Source organism: Adiantum capillus-veneris, chromosome 8 (genome assembly GCF_014529385.1).
Source record: "Adiantum capillus-veneris isolate H3 chromosome 8, ASM1452938v2, whole genome shotgun sequence".
Lineage (NCBI taxonomy): Eukaryota > Viridiplantae > Streptophyta > Polypodiopsida > Polypodiales > Pteridaceae > Adiantum > Adiantum capillus-veneris.
The window spans coordinates 71765405-71782372 of NC_140938.1; the positions used below are offsets into that span (position 1 = coordinate 71765405).

Sequence of the window (16968 nt, forward strand, 5' to 3'; positions counted from 1 at the left end):
GTGAAGCATCATATCCATCTAAAAGAAGGGAGCAAGCCAGTAGTACAAAAACTAAGAAGAGTAGGAGTTGTGTAACAAAATGCACTGTTGTCTGAGGTGAAGAGACTCTTAGAAGCAGGATTCATATACCCAGTAGAGATTCAGAATGGGTCTCCCCAGTAGTGGTGAGGCCAAAGAAGAATGGTAAATGGCGAGTGTGCGTGGATTACAAGCCACTAAATGCTGCAACAAAGAGGGACCACTTCCCTCTCCCATTTCAAGATGAGATTCTAAATGAAGTAGTAGGCCATGAGAGATACACAGTGTGTGATGGATACTCTGGCTACTTTCAAATACGCATTGCAGAGGAGGACCAGAAAAAGACTACTTTCATCACACCATGGGGATGTTTTGCATTTCGAGTCATGCCTTTTGGTCTCACCAACGCTCCAGCCACCTTTCAACGATTCATGAACATGGTCTTCCAACCTTACTTTGGTAAGTCCATAAGGGTTTTCATAGATGACTTTTGTATTTACAGCTCCAAAAGTATGCATCTCGGCAAGATTGATGAAGGATTTACTCGTTTAGCTAAGCTGGGTGGACAACTAAACAAGGACAAATGTCACATTGGGGAAAGCCAGGTTACACTATTAGGGCATGTAGTGTCCATTGATGGAATCGAGGTAGATCTTGAAAAGATAGAAACATTGCTAAATCTACCTTCCCCAACTTCCATCAAACAATTAATCTCCTTCTTGCAAAAGCTAAGATATTTGAGTAGATTCATACACTTACTCTCCCAAGTGATATTTCCTCTACAACAGCTGACTCGTCAAGAGATGCTTGTTTGGAGTGAAGAAAGTGAAGGGCATTTTAGAGAGATTAAAAAAATGTTAGGGTCACTCCCTGTAATCCTCCAACCTTGTTGGGAAGAAACATTCTTTGTAAACCCTAGTGTGGGAGAAGAGGCCATTGGTGCTGCCCTCCTACAAAAAGATCCAAAAACATCCTTTATGAGGCCTGTGTATTTTGCTAGCCGCCTCATGGAAAACACAGAGAAGGCCTACACCCTGATGGAACAGCTAGTGTTAGCTCTCATGTTTGCGGTAACCAAATTTCGGCCATACTTGCTGCCGAAGAGGTTTGTAATTATCACTGTGGAGGATATGTTTCCCTATGCACTACAACATATGGAAATCTCTGACAAAATAGCAAAGTGGGTGGTGCGACTTCAAGAGTTTGATTATACAATACAAGTTGAAAGAACAACTCGAGCATGCTTAGCTGACATTTTAACAAACAAGTGCTATGAAAAAGTTTTCCATTTGAAGAGAAAGGAAATTCCACCACCTCCAGCTCCAGAGGCTTTGGTCAATGCTTATAGCCTCTACTTTGATGGAGCATACAAGAGAACCAAGGATAAGGCAGCTGCAGGCATCGTGGTCTTATCTCCATTGGGAGAGAGGATCCATGGTGAAGGGATCACTCTAGAAGATGTCCACTCCAAAAATGAAGCAGAATATCATGCTCTAATTCATGGCCTTTGTTGGTGCCTCGATAATTCAATTAAGAGATTAAACGCTTTTGGTGACTCCATGCTTTTGGTAAGGCAAATGCAAGGTACATGGGCTTGCAAAAATGCCCGTCTCTCTACTAAAATGAGAGAATCAAAAGCTCTTATGAGGAGATTTAGGGAGGCACAAGTACATCATGTGCCAAGAGACCAGAACAAGGATGCAGACCACCTAGCATCATCAAAGTTAAATGAGTCAATAGTGGGAGCAGTGGCCATCAAACTTCCACTTCAGCAAGGCAAGGAGGACTTGGAAGATATTATGCACATTCTGGAGCAAGGAGAGGCTCCTAAACACTTGAATGTAGGGGAAAGGCGATGGTTAGCTAGGAAGGCTACCAGGTATCGCATAGTAAATGATGACTTGTATTGTCTTGGTAAGGATGGTGTGCTTAGGAGAGTGCCTTTGAAGAGTGAAATTGAAGAGATTTTAAAAGCTTGTCACGATGATATGTGCGGAGGACACTTTGCACACGACGTCACTAGTAGAAAGGTTCTACAAGCAGGGTTTACTTGGCCAAGTCTTCATCGTGATGTCAAATACTGGTGTCAAACATGTGATGAATGTCAAAAAGCAGGACCACGACGGCTCATAGCTGAACCTCAGAACCCAATAAAGGTATATGGGCCCTTTGAGAAGTGGGGAATTGATGCCATAGGGCCTCTACCACGCACTCAGTCAGGTAAAGAGTACATCATCATGGGAGTAGACTACATGACTAGATGGGCTGAGGCTATGCCGACCAATAGAATTACTGCTAAGGATGTGAGTCAGTTCATCTTTGACCACATTTGTTGCCGGTTTGGCACCCCTCTTGAAATACTATCTGATAGAGGACCAGGGTTTAGAGCAGACTTGGTAGGAGAACTCATGAAGAAGCTAAATATTCAGCATCAACACTCTACTCCTTACTACCCTCAGTGCAATGGTTTGGTGGAAAAGGTAAATGGAATCATTTGCAAAATTCTCACCAAACAGGTACATGCCAGGCGCCAAGAGTGGGACAAACACCTGAATGGAGCTCTATGGGCCTATAGAACCTCCTTCAAAACCACATTAGGGTACACACCCTTTCATTTGGTTTATGGAAAGGAGGCGCTTTTGCCCATTGAAGTGAAGTTAACAAGTCTTCGAATATTGGGTAGCCAGGTAGGCTCTCAAAAGGAGAAAGTATATCAAAGGATCATGGATCTAGAGAGGCTGCAATTGGATCGTGAAGAAGCCATCAACCACTATTCTCAAGAAGCAGAGAAGCGCAGAGAAAATTTCAACAAAAAGCTAGCATCCAAAGACATCAAAAAGGGATCTCTGGTGCTTCGATATGACAATCGCTTCGACACTCGTAAGGATGGAAAGTTTCTTTTCCGATGGGAAGGCCCGTTCTTGGTCACCAAAAAGTTCAAAAATGGCTCTTACAGACTTCAAGACATTGATGGTAAAGTGCACAAGACCAGAACAAATGGATGGCGTCTAAAGCCTTATCACATCAGGATAAGGTCAGCTCAAGATCAAAGAAAGTAGGCTAGAGGCATAAATACCCCTAGCCAAGTTTGGGGGGGCTATGATCCCAGCCTATCACAATTTTTTGTTTATCATATTTTGTTGGTTTTCCTTGCTTCTAGAGGATTACAATAAAAGAAAGAGTGAGAACAACCTCTTGGAAAAATTAAAAAAAATGATTTGATAGGAATTTTTTCTTGACTAGTTCACCGAAGGTGAAAGGTAGAGGGAGAACCTAGTGGTAAAGGGAAGGGAAAATATGTAAATGTGAAAAGAAAAGATATGATGTGGTTGTGGAGCCATGCACCCATGATTCAAGGGTCATGCGTGGCTCATATCATCATGGCTTTGGAGCCATATGATGATTCAAACAAATGGGACCCAAGTGGAAGACTTGGTAAAGGAAGGAACCAGACACATGATTTTGCTGAATTTTTAAAAAATACTTCCACTCTGATCCAAGAAAAGTTGTCTTCATCAAAGTTGTAGCTGATGAGCTGGAGATTCTGGCCATATTTTTTTTATAATTTTTGCATCTACGGTCTAGGAGATATGGCCAAAATGGCGGACGCCAGTTTTTTCAACTGTGGTGGAGACCACCCCCTCTACCTTTACACACACACACCCTTCCTTTTCCACATTGAGACCTTCTCTAAATATCAGCCATTATTCTTCTCACCCTCCTCTCCTTCCTCCTCTCTCTCAAGCTCAAAAACCCATCAAAATTCCTCTTCTAATCACCTCTCAAGTCATGCTTAATCTTGTTGTAATTCTTAAGTTCTCATTCAACCCCTTTCTATTATTACTAGATATGTATTGATTTTATGTAGATTCTTTACATTTTAAAATAAGGAAGCTCTTGGACTCAAGCTATGGAGGAAGGAGTGAAGACAACACAAGTGATGATGGAGCTAATTGGTCAACAAATCACTTGGAAGGAGCTTCTTCATTGGTTGAATGTCCCTAATCAAGCTTCATTTGTACAAATTACACTTGGATCTTAACCTCACTCCTAATCACTCTCTTTCCTATATAAAGAGGCCTTCCCCTTTGTAATTTCAAGCCTCCCTCAGCCCCATTGAGTCTTTGTATCACTCACCATGAGCCCATAAGCTCATTCATTCACTCTATTCTTGCACATTCTAGAGTGCAAATTGTTTCATGCTAGTAACCTCTCCTCCTCTTACTTATGTTAATTAAGAGAAATCTTTTATATGTGTGTGAGAGTGCTTGATGTGATCTTGGATAATCCTTGAGTGGTTGTTTGGTAATCTACATGACTATTTGTGTTGGGAGTGTTTGAAGTCATCCATTCCTTGTACACACACTAAGGTTAATGCTTCATTCATAGTGATCTCTCTCTCTCTCTCTCTCTCTCTCTCTCTCTCTCTCTCTCTCTCTCTCTCTCTCTCTCTCTCTCTCTCTCTCTCTCTCTTTGTGTAGCGGTCCTAGCCCACGCATCCAAGACTAGGTGGTGCCCTTATCTCATTTCCCTTGTGGCGCAATGGAGTTTGTTTTGGTGTAGAGGCCGCCATTCCAAATTTCCTTCGTCAACACGCATGCTGAAGCTATATACCTTCCATGCACAAGCAGTACACTAAACCACACAGATTGTTCCTTCTGGTTTGCAAAGATTCTATACGTCCAATTTGTTCAAAATGAGCCAGTGGACTTCAGCAGCAGAGTCCCCAATAAGAGCATAGAAGATATCGGAAAGAGATAGTCACAATATCATGAGAGGAGCTAAGATATGCATTGGTTGGATCCACTATGCAAACAAATGACGTCGTGGAGGAATTGCAAACACAACTTTGTACCTCCACACACACGACAAGGGAAGGGGACTCAAGCAATAACAAAGAGTTACAGAGAGATATCAAGCTACTCAGGTGTGAACTCCATGAAATGGAGGAACGGGTTCAACAACAATCGATCATGACAATGATTGAGCATCCTAACACATTGTGGCCACCTCTAGCTCATACTTTGGATGCAATGGGTCCTTGTCTAGTTTATGGGCACTTTTTCCATAGTTGGACTGGACACTACAGAATGGCTTGTGGCCGCATGTATCATTTGCCATGTCTCATGCAAAACATGGTAAATAAAAAAGAGTTCCACATTTGCAAGGCTCCGATTGACGAGCTTATGTATTCCATGTTCAAAATGGAGAAATACTATCAAATGCTTATTGGTGGCAAGTGCAAGGGAGAGAGACTCTATTCAGATAATTTGAATTTACCTTTGTAAATTGTAAACATCTTAACCTAGAGTGGATTGCAGTGACTCTCTTATGATCCTTGTATATGTCTCCCTTGAAGCCTTGTAAAACTTGCTGTGACTTTTTGAATGTTGGTAAATTGATCCATGAAGGTTTGATAGTCTTCCTTGGTGCATAAAATAATGTTATAAATACAAAGTGTATAAAGTTTCGCATTGGAATTGCAAACAAAATCTATAATTCTTTTTTAATTCATACATGACAATACTCAGACTACCGTGTTAGATGACAATAAAATAAAAGCTGTGGTATGTCACTTGGTCCACGGGCCACAAGCCACAAAAAAAAGGGTTTACATTACATCCAATTGTTCTTCACCTCAATGAAGTGTTGACCTACAATGCTATCTATGTTTACATCGTTGCTTCGCAATGCCCTTTGTTGCCAAGTACGAGGAAAATCATCCACCTCAAGGTCCGCATTCAATTCAATTCAAGAAAAGTACATCCACCAAGCTCACAGAACTCAAGTTCTTCAACTGTCACCTCTTGCCCTTGCTCCTGGTCATCTTCATTCATATCCACAGTCCACCGTGGTCTATCTTCTTCATACCTTTCTGATTGAATATTGCTAAGTAGCCTGTGATTGCAATAAAGGTAAACCAATTTCTCGCCTCGGTCACTGAGAAGCCGATTACGAATAGTCGAGTGTACATAGTTGTACGTACTCCATTTTCTCTCGGATCTTGAATTGGCAGCACATTGTGCAAGAACCCTAATGGCCAATTGATGCAATGTAGGCATTGAAGCACCATTCATGAGCCACCATCTCCATGCTGGTTGTTCCGATGCAAGGTTTTGCACAAACTCAAAATTGAAAAGGCCATCCTTTACCCTGTACTTTGTTAGGTCGGTGACTGCTTGGGCTTGATCATTTCGATTGCTATAGAAATTACTTACCACATCATAGAAGTCTTCAATCACTTCCTCATATAATTCATTACAATCCATGTTCCAATACTCTGGATCAATAAAAAAAGAAACACTGTGTAGTGGGCTATGCGCACTAACCCATCGAGCATGTACATACTTATCTCTTTTAGCCTTATTAAAAGGTGCTCTCCAGGGCTTGATCAAACAATTTTTTGGCTCTGAAGGAGAGTTTAAGCTCTCCTGAACATTATACCATCCCATGCAAACCTTTCCTATATTGGGTAACTTAATATCAAACTGATGCAAAGATAGCCTCATCACCAAGTATGTGTCCCCAACATCAAACCAAAAGTGTCTATCATCAATAAGCACTTTCACGGGTCGAACCTTTGTTTTTACTCGTACTGGTTTCTTTGCTTCCCACTTATTGAAGCCAACACAAAAAAATGTCTCCAAAACAAAATTTTTATTTTGCAAAAGACTCTCCACAGTGTAGAAGTTAGTGCAAAATCTGGTTTCACATGGAAGCTTCAATATTGTGGACATACGTTGTCAACACATTTCTAGCACACGTTGTCTCTTCAAAATAAACTTCACGGCCTTCCTTGCATTATCTATAATGATTTTGAACCAATCAGTGCCGTCTTTCTTATACCAATCTTGCAACACATGATTCAAGCTATGTGCATTGCAACCAAACGTGCGCAAGGTAGGAAAGCGCTCCTCCAAGAGACAACCCGCTGCTCTGCAATTTTTTCCATTGTCCATTATCACTTGTACTACATTTTGAACACCGACTTGATGAATTATTTTTGTGATTATATCAGCTATATAGCTCCCCAACTTTATCTCACCCCAGCTATCAACCGGTTTAATAAAGCACTCCCCTCGAGGACTAAATATCATCACATTAATCATCGACCTACGTTGGACATTTGACCATCCATCACTGACTATAGTGCACCTTGTTTGATCAATTGATTTCAAGATCAATCTGTGAACTTGGTTTGGGTGTCTACAAAGCATTTATCCAAGAATGTTGTGTGCATTTGATGATATGATGGATGTGAAAACCCCGCCCCATACTCACCGATCTTCTTCCATGCATGCTTCCATGACTCTCGTCTGACCATCAAAACCACCTGTAAAATAGATAGCTTGTGCAAGATCAGATTGTGCCTCTTCAAGAGCAATTGATCGAGAGCTTTTCTCTAGACTTACTTGCCTCATTCTATGCATTTCAAACTGGTACTCGGGTGATCCATCTTCAATGCTAGCTCTTTGTGTGTGTGTGTTTTTCAGCATGGAGGGTGCACCACTATTTTTTCCGCCTTGTGTTGAGGCAGCACTGCCTTGGTTCTCTGAAGCATAATGGGTTCGAGTCGGTATTCTAGGTTGCCTTGCATTGGCTACACCTCCTAACAACTCTCTCAAGCGTTTCGTAGCACTCTCATGACCTACACCATTACATCTGTCTCTTTTAGACCTGTTATTTGTTCCATTCCCTAATCCAAGGAAGTGTTCCCTAATACGAGGTGCACCTCTTGATTTTTCTTTGCCACATAATTTGCAATGCCAATCTATAAATGAACTTACGTTCTCATCAAATTTCTACTCAAGCCCTGGCACCTTAGCACCGACGGCCTTGCGCTTCCCTTTATTGGAAGCTCCATTGTTGGATACTTCACCACAAATTGATGGGCGACTAGAAGTAGCTGCATTGATGTTTTGAGAGCAAGCATTGGCATCCGTGATCAGTTCACAAGCCACCTATACATCATACAATTGTAAAAATATTAGGTTTTTGAAAAATAGTATTTAATTGAACAATTGTACAATAAAGTAAAATAATATACATATAAACATAAAGCAAAAAGAAGTGAAAATATGATTTCAGCAATAGAAATGGGCAGACAAGTATGCCGGTATAGTGATCAGGAGCACTCCATTCCAACCATAGAAATGAGCCCCACACACTTGCACCATCTAACCCTTTACAAGGATGCTCCCTATCCAAACTTGTTTCCAGACGGATAGACACCCAGGGAAGGTAACTAAACGTAACAAGCAACTACGTCAGTGCAGTGATAAGAAGCACTCCATGCCAACCATAGAAATGAGCTCCAAATACTTGCACCATCTAAACCCTTCACGAGGATGCTCACTATCCAAACCTATTTTCAGGTAGATATACACCCAAGGGAGGTAGCTAAATGTGACAGACAAGTACATCAGTGTAGTGATAAGGAGTGCTCCATTCCAGCTATAGAAAATATCTCCAAGCACTAGCACAAGGGGAAGTCATTTGTAAATGTTCGTGATGTTAAAAAATATGGGAATCAAAGCTACCTTAATGAAAACAACACCTCAACTAAGCCAACAAGTGTGACAAAATAGACGGACGCAACATGAGACATCGTTTATATAGTCACCTCCCAAAATGGGGAGCAAGAGAAGGATATAGCCGAGCTTGCCGAGCATGACAGCATGATTGCCGGGCCTAAGGAAGGGCCGATTCTAGCAGGTGCTTGTGAATTTGATGTTATTAACACTCTCATGGAGTGTTAATAACATGAGTTATTACCACTTGGCACTTCAGGTGAAGACGTGAATGAAATCCATGATCGTCTCACAGAGTTGCAATCAATTCTGATGCATTCGATCTAGATTTTCTCGACTCTTGTGTGTCTAGAAAGTATTAAATTACCAAAATTGTTTGGGCACAAGCAATTCTTTCAACCTGAGAAGGAGGAGTTTTACCATACACCAAAAGAATCTATGAGGAGACAAATTTATAGACCGACACAACATGGACTAGAGTGGAGTCGAGAGTTCAAGCGGACCAGAGCTAGTCAATGAAAATAACAAATACATGAATGCAATAGAGAATGTTTTACAGGCCTATGCTACAATGGAGATAAAGTCTTGTATACAGATTCAAAAGATCATAGGTATCTTATGAGTAGCAAAAGTAGCATAGGAGCCACAATCCTATTGATTAGAGTGAACTTAGATTCAGAGAACTCCCAGATATCCACAAAATTTCTGGAGCCAAGTATTGCAAGTTTAAATATGAAGTGCAAAAAATAGACCCAAGAGTTTATCCAAACATCTTCACAAGTCAGGAAACCATACAACTGGTGCATATGTAATCAAGATCGTTGTGCATGGATTACAATGGTCAGATCTATAGTTGAGAGCCAAAAATGGAACATCAAACAGACCAACCAATAGAAGCCAATTTAAATGGAGAACCAAGTCAAAGACGATACAAAGGTCAAGATGGAGCATCCTACAGCTTGATGCTCAGTGTTCTAAAATAAGAGTCTAACAACTTGGCAAGTACAGAAGCAAAGACTTCTCAACAAGAGCTTATGATGGACGAACGAACTGAAATAACACTAGTCATGGTGCATTTTTCAGATTGTGGAAGAAAAGGTGGATGTTTTCCAGAAGATTGTCCAAGAAATCTAGCCAACAGGGACACGCCAACTACAAAGCAACACACAAAGAAAATTGCAAATGCAAATTCCGATGTAAGTCCATATAACTCATCATTTTTCATGCAATCAAATGTTCATGCATTACCAGTAAAAGCACCACAAGTTCGGAAGCTGCATGAAGATGCACAGGCACATGAAGAGCTTAAAATTGACTCTCTGAACAAAAAATTCCTGCATGAATTTGGTCAAAGGATTCAGATATCACTGAATATTGAAAAGAGTGTTAGGTTTGCAAGTGATTCTGCATCCACTAGCACAAGTGTGCAATTATTCACGAGTCTAAAGGACACATCAAACATAATGATGTTAGCATTGTATGGCACACATAATTCATATGCACATATGTAGACCGAGAAGGGCAATTGTACAAAAAGAGTCGACCACTGTTTGAGAGGCCCACATACCAGCTTATAGAATTATGCCCAGTGGTATATCAAGAAGGATGGTTCATGTCAGAGGATAGAATTTATTATAGCCCATCCTCTCTAGAGCTGTATGAGATTACCCAAGTAAAACCAAAATCTGTTTAGAGCCAAACTCTCCTCCATTGGAAATCAAGCTTCGACATTGTGACTAAACGAGCATATACTTTGACCAAAATAGCCGTAGATATAGACAAGAGTCTAAAATCCATGATTCCTTGGGTCCTAAAACCACAGAAGCTCATATCATAGGAGACCCATGGGATAGACAATATCAGGGTGAAGATAATGCTATCTACAGCTTAAATTCATGAATCATATGTCATGTTTCATGGAGGTACATAGGAAACTATACATAAGGTTTTCAACTGCAAAACATCGACAGTGCTACACACAGTATTCCTTCACAGTCTCAAAAGGTGAGATCAAATCAGAGTCAAATACACTTGAGCCCACAACTCATGGAGGAAGCTTTAGTGATCACCCTAGGAAGGGGGGATCTGTAAATTCATCAAAATCAGCTCCTGTACTGGGAATGTGACACCAGTTGATAAAATTTTTGTTTGGGTTTCCATTGCATTGTCAATGGTTTGGCTTTTGATGTAGAGGCCTTGTTGGATGTTTGATGGAAACTCGTTGAACATAAAGTAGACTTGCGAGACTAATTTGATTTTTTGTTTTCTTTAGCTTTACCTTTTGCTGCTATGGTTGGTTGTTTCTTCTCTCCATAGACTTGAGATGCTTCCAGGACTGTTTTTTTTGTTGTCATCAAAGCTTTTTTTTTTTTTTTTGAAGGAAGATGTTTCTCCAGCTTTTTGTCAAGATTAAAATTTCCTTGATGTGATGGGATTCCAAAATGTAGAAAGTATCTTTGAACTCCCCATAACTTGAGTACAGCTTTTGCCATGCGAAAGCTAGGAATTAGCATTCTAGAACTTGTGTACATTGTTTCTTTTGTCTCTTTAATTTTTGGATTTCCCATCATTACCCACATTCCATATGACATTAGATTCTTTGTCGCATATGGATCTATTGTAGTTGAACATATAATTTTCAGTCCTATTTTTTCACATACAATGAATTTGATCATTATAGGAGACAATCAATATTTTACCATATTTGTGATCTTCTCTTGACCTTGATATTGTTGGACATCTGATGTGGAACTTGGAAACGCTATTTCTTTGTCTACTTTTAATTGTGCTTTTTATGGAGTGGGCTTCTTTTTTGTTGATTCTTTAGTGTGCCAATGATGAAATATTCTCGTGGTTTCTTCTTCTCCTTTGTTTGCACTTTTGCACCATGCTTCATGACATTGTTTGTCTCACATTTTCTACTTTCTTACTCACAATTTTTACTAGCTTCCTTCAAAACCTTTATCATAAAATAGGGAGATTTGTCATAGCCATACTCATAAAAAATCTTTGCAGTCATTACTTCATTTACACACACATCTAGAGTAGCCAGTATCTAATCCAAATCAAAAGGCTCAAATAAATCTTCAAGAAATGGCTCTCAAACGTAGTTCTTATCCTATACTAATCACTCTAGGATGAAATCTTCTTTCCTCACGCTTCCACATTCAGACACACAGCACATCCAAATATGTGTTTGGTTTGGCAAACATGCACGTATTTGCTTTTTGTGGACCATTGTTGAGTCAAATTCCTCTACACAATTTTGATTGACGTCTCTATAGCCATGGTCCTTGATGTTGCTTCTTATCTTAACATCCTTGTGCCACAAGTAGAGATAGTCATAGCCACAATCTTGTACCATTTTAAGTTGATGCATGAATGGTTGCACCAAAATGATATCAAAGTTGTTGCTCTTTCCAAAATCCACTATGGCAAAGGTATGCTCATACTCAATTCTGCATGAGGACACCATTTGTTCTACTAGACCCACATGTCTCTCTACAAATCCATTTTCAAGTTGTAGTTTCATTCGTGTTTTTTTGAGAACTGGTCTCCCCCATTTTTCCCAGTTTTTTGGCTACTCCATCCCTGCTATCAAGTATGGAAATTGTTTTCACCCCTTGGTGCTCTATCCGCAAGGTTGTATTTCCCTCTTCTCCCTGACAGTAGTTTCCCACCTTGTTTATAGTTAAAGGTTTTACTTTTGGTCTCTCTTGTGGAGTTTTACCCATGTTTTCATCTACATGAACATCTTGAGGAGGGTTTTTTAGTCCTATCCTTTTCAAATTTTGGTCCATTTGGCTTCATAGATGCAATCTAATCTGCAATTCTTTTAGAAAGGGATGGTACACTGTATAGGAGATGACATATTTAACTCATGGAGGCTCTTAATGTCCATCCTTTCTGGTGTGGATCTCCACTAAGATGATACAACTCTAGCCTTAGATTTCCTTTCGTGTTCTCCTATAAAAAATATGGCAAAGTTTTCGGCCATTCAAGTTTACTCTTCCAATTCCTACATCATCGTATAGAGATTGTATGTCTCCTAGGTTTCCAACCGTTTTATTTCGGATATGTTAAAAATATTTTTTCTAGTGTTTGATTGCTTTTCAGTATTGCCTTGTAGGCTTGCATCATGGCATCTAAGTGCTCGTTTACTTACTTAGCCAAGACCAAACTACCCAATACCCTTTTTGACTTCTCCAATCCCTTAACTTGCTCTTTACTCTCTTGTTCACATTCAAGTTGTTCCCTTGTTTGGTTTAGTCATGTCTCTAAGGCTCTCTTTTCCCTCAACCTCTTCCTTTCATTATATCTCTTTATGCCTTTCACATTTTTTGTTGAGTCCTTAATGACAAGCTTTCAAACTCAAATTGCTCTGCAGGTTTTGGCTCCTATACTCTTGGGGTGTTTTATGTTGCTTCCTGAGCTCAAGCTCTAGTCACTACTTATTACTCCTCTCTTGGAGAAGTGTTTCGTCCTCGAAAATAAGAGTGGTGATACACTCATGTCTTCCACACTGGCATCCTTCATGGATGCAGCTATTGGCTTGACCGGAACACGGTATAGTAGGAGGTTCAATGAAACCAAGAGTAACATCTTGATTTTTCATATTGTTGTCCATTTGTTACCATCATGTGTTACCGGCTTCTATCCAACATAGTGTGTAGACTCCATTTAGAACGCATACAAACATGCTAAACAAATAATCACAACAAATACGTACCCAAAAGAGTACCTCGTTTCACTTTTCATAAAAGTAACTGGCTGATGTAAAAAATTGTAGACATCTCGACAAGTTTCCCTAAGTTCGGATGCTCCTAGCATATTCCAAACATGGAAATCTTGTCTTTGCATGATATTTCTCAGTAGACCCAATTGGATGCTACCAGTGCTCATAGCTACGGATACTCTTGCTCATAGACAAGTGTCATTGCAGAAGAAAGTCGACCCTGTTGAGCATTCATAGATAATCGACCTTGTCAAATTGTATATTGTATTGAAAAATAGAAAAATACTTGCAAGAGATATACCTCGTACCTTCTTGGCTTGAAGATTTGTAAACCGAGCCTTGCTCCTGTGATGTCTTAGAAATTGTCGGATCACGCTTGCCGAAAATGGATGGACCATGTCATTATCTTATTGCATTAATGATATACAACCTGCCAAGGAGTCATGCTCTAGAAACTTGAATCCTGCTTCCCCCCTCTTCTTGATAGGAAGAAGAGGATAAAGCAAAGAGATACTTGGAAATAAAAATCTATGACCAAGTAAGTGTATGGAGCCTTGCACCGTGGAATGAATGAAAAAGAAGCATCGCTGCATAGGACATATCCGCATGCCATGCATGACAAAAAACGTATCCATAATCAACAAGAAATTAACCTGCGGTGTATTGGCAGTCATTGTTTGCCACCGTTACCTGGCACAAGAAGTAACTTGTGCAAATCTCTGAATGAACTCCTGCAATGTAAAATTCTCATCAAGCTAGAAAACTTGAAAGGCATGAAACACATCTGAAACCTGTACAGTTGTTGAGCCTCAATCACGGTGCTCTTCCAAAAAACTTGCTCCAGTCAACCTATATCCCTTGGAGTAAAGCTCCCTTGGAGCATCTTGATAACAAGGTATTGATCAATTTTTCTGTGAATATTGTGCAAACACTTTGTGTTTCCATGGTACTAGGCCAGTTACAGATGTCAAAATTTGCATAAACGCATGTTGATTTGCAGATCCCTGAGATGTTTGGATATTGCTAAAGGTTCACCCTTGGCATCTTAAATTTTTCCATTCATGATTTGTATGTTCGAGCCTCCATGGTGCTTGAATTGCTTATCCTTGACAGACGCTATCTGCGTTATTCACATCTCGCATGCGGCACCTCGCAAAAACTCGCACCGTATAGCCCTTCTGCATCCATAGTTGTGCACATGCCAGGGTTGTTGCTAACGCTGCGACTGCTGAGTGTGTGCCGAGGGTGGGCATGCACCCTTAGCAACTTTGAAGAGTGGCCATGCACTTTAACCATGGGTGCGCCCCCCAAGTGGAAAATAGCAAAGCCAAAGCGATGGCGGCCTTGCTGCAGAGCAACGTGAGGAAAAAAATAGCAATCGCCTGCATTGTGGTGCTCCCCTAGTCACGTAGCAGGGTCGTGATTCACTCCCCTTGGCTCTACGAACCTGTTGAGTCCGTCTTCTCTGCATGCCATGCATGTCGACTTCCGGCCCCATCTTTGTGTTAGCGACCCTTCCCACGCGAGTAGCCAAGTTCCTCTTCCTCGATACAAGGGGCCATGCCCGCCCTGTAGCCTCGAGAAGAAGGTCTTCCCAAGGAGCTTGCCCACGGTTCTCCACATACACACACACACACACACACACACATACACACACACAGAGGACATGCAATGCCCTGCCTTCCTCCCTCCTCCATAGCTCCCCCCTCTCCTGGCTCTGATACCAGTGAAAGACAAAGAAGACTGGAACATGCTCATCACCACCCGGCCATACCCTATATAGACTCTTGGCCTGCTAAATATAGGGACCACCTTGACTGCATGTCCATCCTGGCCCTTGGTCGTGCCCGGTCCTACCCTTGGCATGACATTCTTACTGTTTGAGCCACATATGTAGGTTTTGTAGCCTCATCTCTGCTTGCCCAAAATGGACAATCCTCTAACGTATAGGCTACTTTCTTTGGCTCTCTCCCATGAATTTCTACAGGCTCTTCATAATAAATAGTTGGTGGCACCATTTTTGGACTTATCACAGTGGTTCTACCGGTTGCGTGCATCTAACAATAGCTCAATCGTCTTGAGGTAAAGTTGATTGTTGTCCCAATACATGTTGTAGTTTGTCTCTCCCTTATGATGAAATGTTGGGTCCTATCTGGTACTTCGGAGGTGGTGGTAGTTGTTGCACCATTCGAGGTCCATACGGCCTTTCCTTCACATAATTTTGGTTGAAAAAACTATCGTGCATATCATGGTTGGTGTACTTCTACTCAACGGTACACCACTTTAATGCTCTTGGCACATTTACTGCTTGTGGCTACTGTGGTCGCAAGTTGGGATTCTATCAATAAGATTGATCATTTGTCAAACCACTTCCTCAAGTACTTGATCAAAATTTTGTGTGATTGAAGTAGGAGCACTACGTTTTGTAGATGACTCACTAATGGTTGAAGAGGTACTATTAGTGGTTGTGTCTGTATCCTCTATCACCTCTCCGTATAGCTTGCAATTGTTGACTAGATACAACGCTTTTCTAGTGACTTGCTAAAATGTGGTGCATGCCTTTAAGTGCACATCCTTCTTGAGAGTTTCATTTCTCAATCTCTCTATGAAGATAAATGAGAGTCGTTCATCTTGCACTGACTCTCGTACATGACATCTCTCTTTATATTGTTTGAAAAAAAGTGAAGCTTCTTTCACCTTCTAGATCTCTTTTTTTCTTAAAAGCATAGATTTGGGAAAGCATATTGTGCTTCATTCCTCTTTTGGAGAATTCCTCGAAAAACTCTCGCAAGAGTTGATCAATATTTAGGAAATCTCTATTGCTCAATGATTAAAACCAAGTCTCTATTTTTCAATGGTTGAAACCAAGTCAATGTTGCTAGTTCCAAGGTCAAGCCATATCTTTCATAATAAGTGTGAAATCCACCACTTGTTCTACTCTTGAAACTTGCTTAAAGAATGAAACATGCACATAAGGATCTCCCAACCCATTGTACTTCTTGGCAACTCACTGGGCCACTTGAGATGGTCACATTATTTGTATTTTTATTACCATTCTCATCATTCTAGGCTCCCCTAATACAACATCTCTCGCTTCATATCCACTGATAAGGCACTTAGTGGAAGTTCAATTAGTACTCTCTCATCATGTCTTACATCTCTAGCTTCAGTCAAAGTATATGGAACCCTCATAGTGTGAGTTATGTTTTGATCCTCACTGCCCCAATGCATGGGAATTTGGACCCTTGAACTTAAGGATCCCATTGGTCTAGGTATAGATAGATGTGGTCGACTGAATGAATCTTCCACTCTAGTTCTCATAGGACTTGCTCTTGCAATTTCTGGCCTTGTTTCAGAGATAGTTGGTCTATGATGCTAGGAGTGACATAGTACTGGGAGAGTACTGGTGAAGTGGTCCTCCAAAGTATGTGTATCTCTCCAATTTTTTTGCGGCTTACGAGCGATAGAGTACTGTTGTCTCTACTTATCAAGCATTATCACCTTGGTATCTCTACCTTCCTCATGCATGGAAATGTATAAGAATTTTTTCTTCGATAATTTTTTAATGTAGGGCTCCTCACATTTATAGTAGAGCATCTGCTCTCCATTTTCATACTTGTACAAACCCACATGTGTGCTATCATTGTTGACTCAAGTTTGGCATGTTCACTTGCCTAAGATTTG

General features: G+C 40.6%; 1 protein-coding gene and 1 pseudogene across 1 annotated transcript; both read right to left on the bottom strand.

Moving 5' to 3' along the window:
* Positions 1-5759: 5759 nt before the first annotated feature.
* LOC147452352 (uncharacterized) lies at positions 5760-7439 on the bottom strand. Its single transcript, XM_086519241.1, has 3 exons — positions 7300-7439; positions 6780-6954; positions 5760-6632 (listed from the first exon to the last, which is right to left on the bottom strand). Exons 1-3 carry the CDS (start codon positions 7437-7439, stop codon positions 5760-5762), a joined length of 1188 nt encoding a protein of 395 aa, XP_086375367.1.
* A 6812-nt stretch (positions 7440-14251) lies between these two features.
* LOC147452353 (uncharacterized) lies at positions 14252-14782 on the bottom strand (annotated as a pseudogene).
* Positions 14783-16968: the final 2186 nt, after the last annotated feature.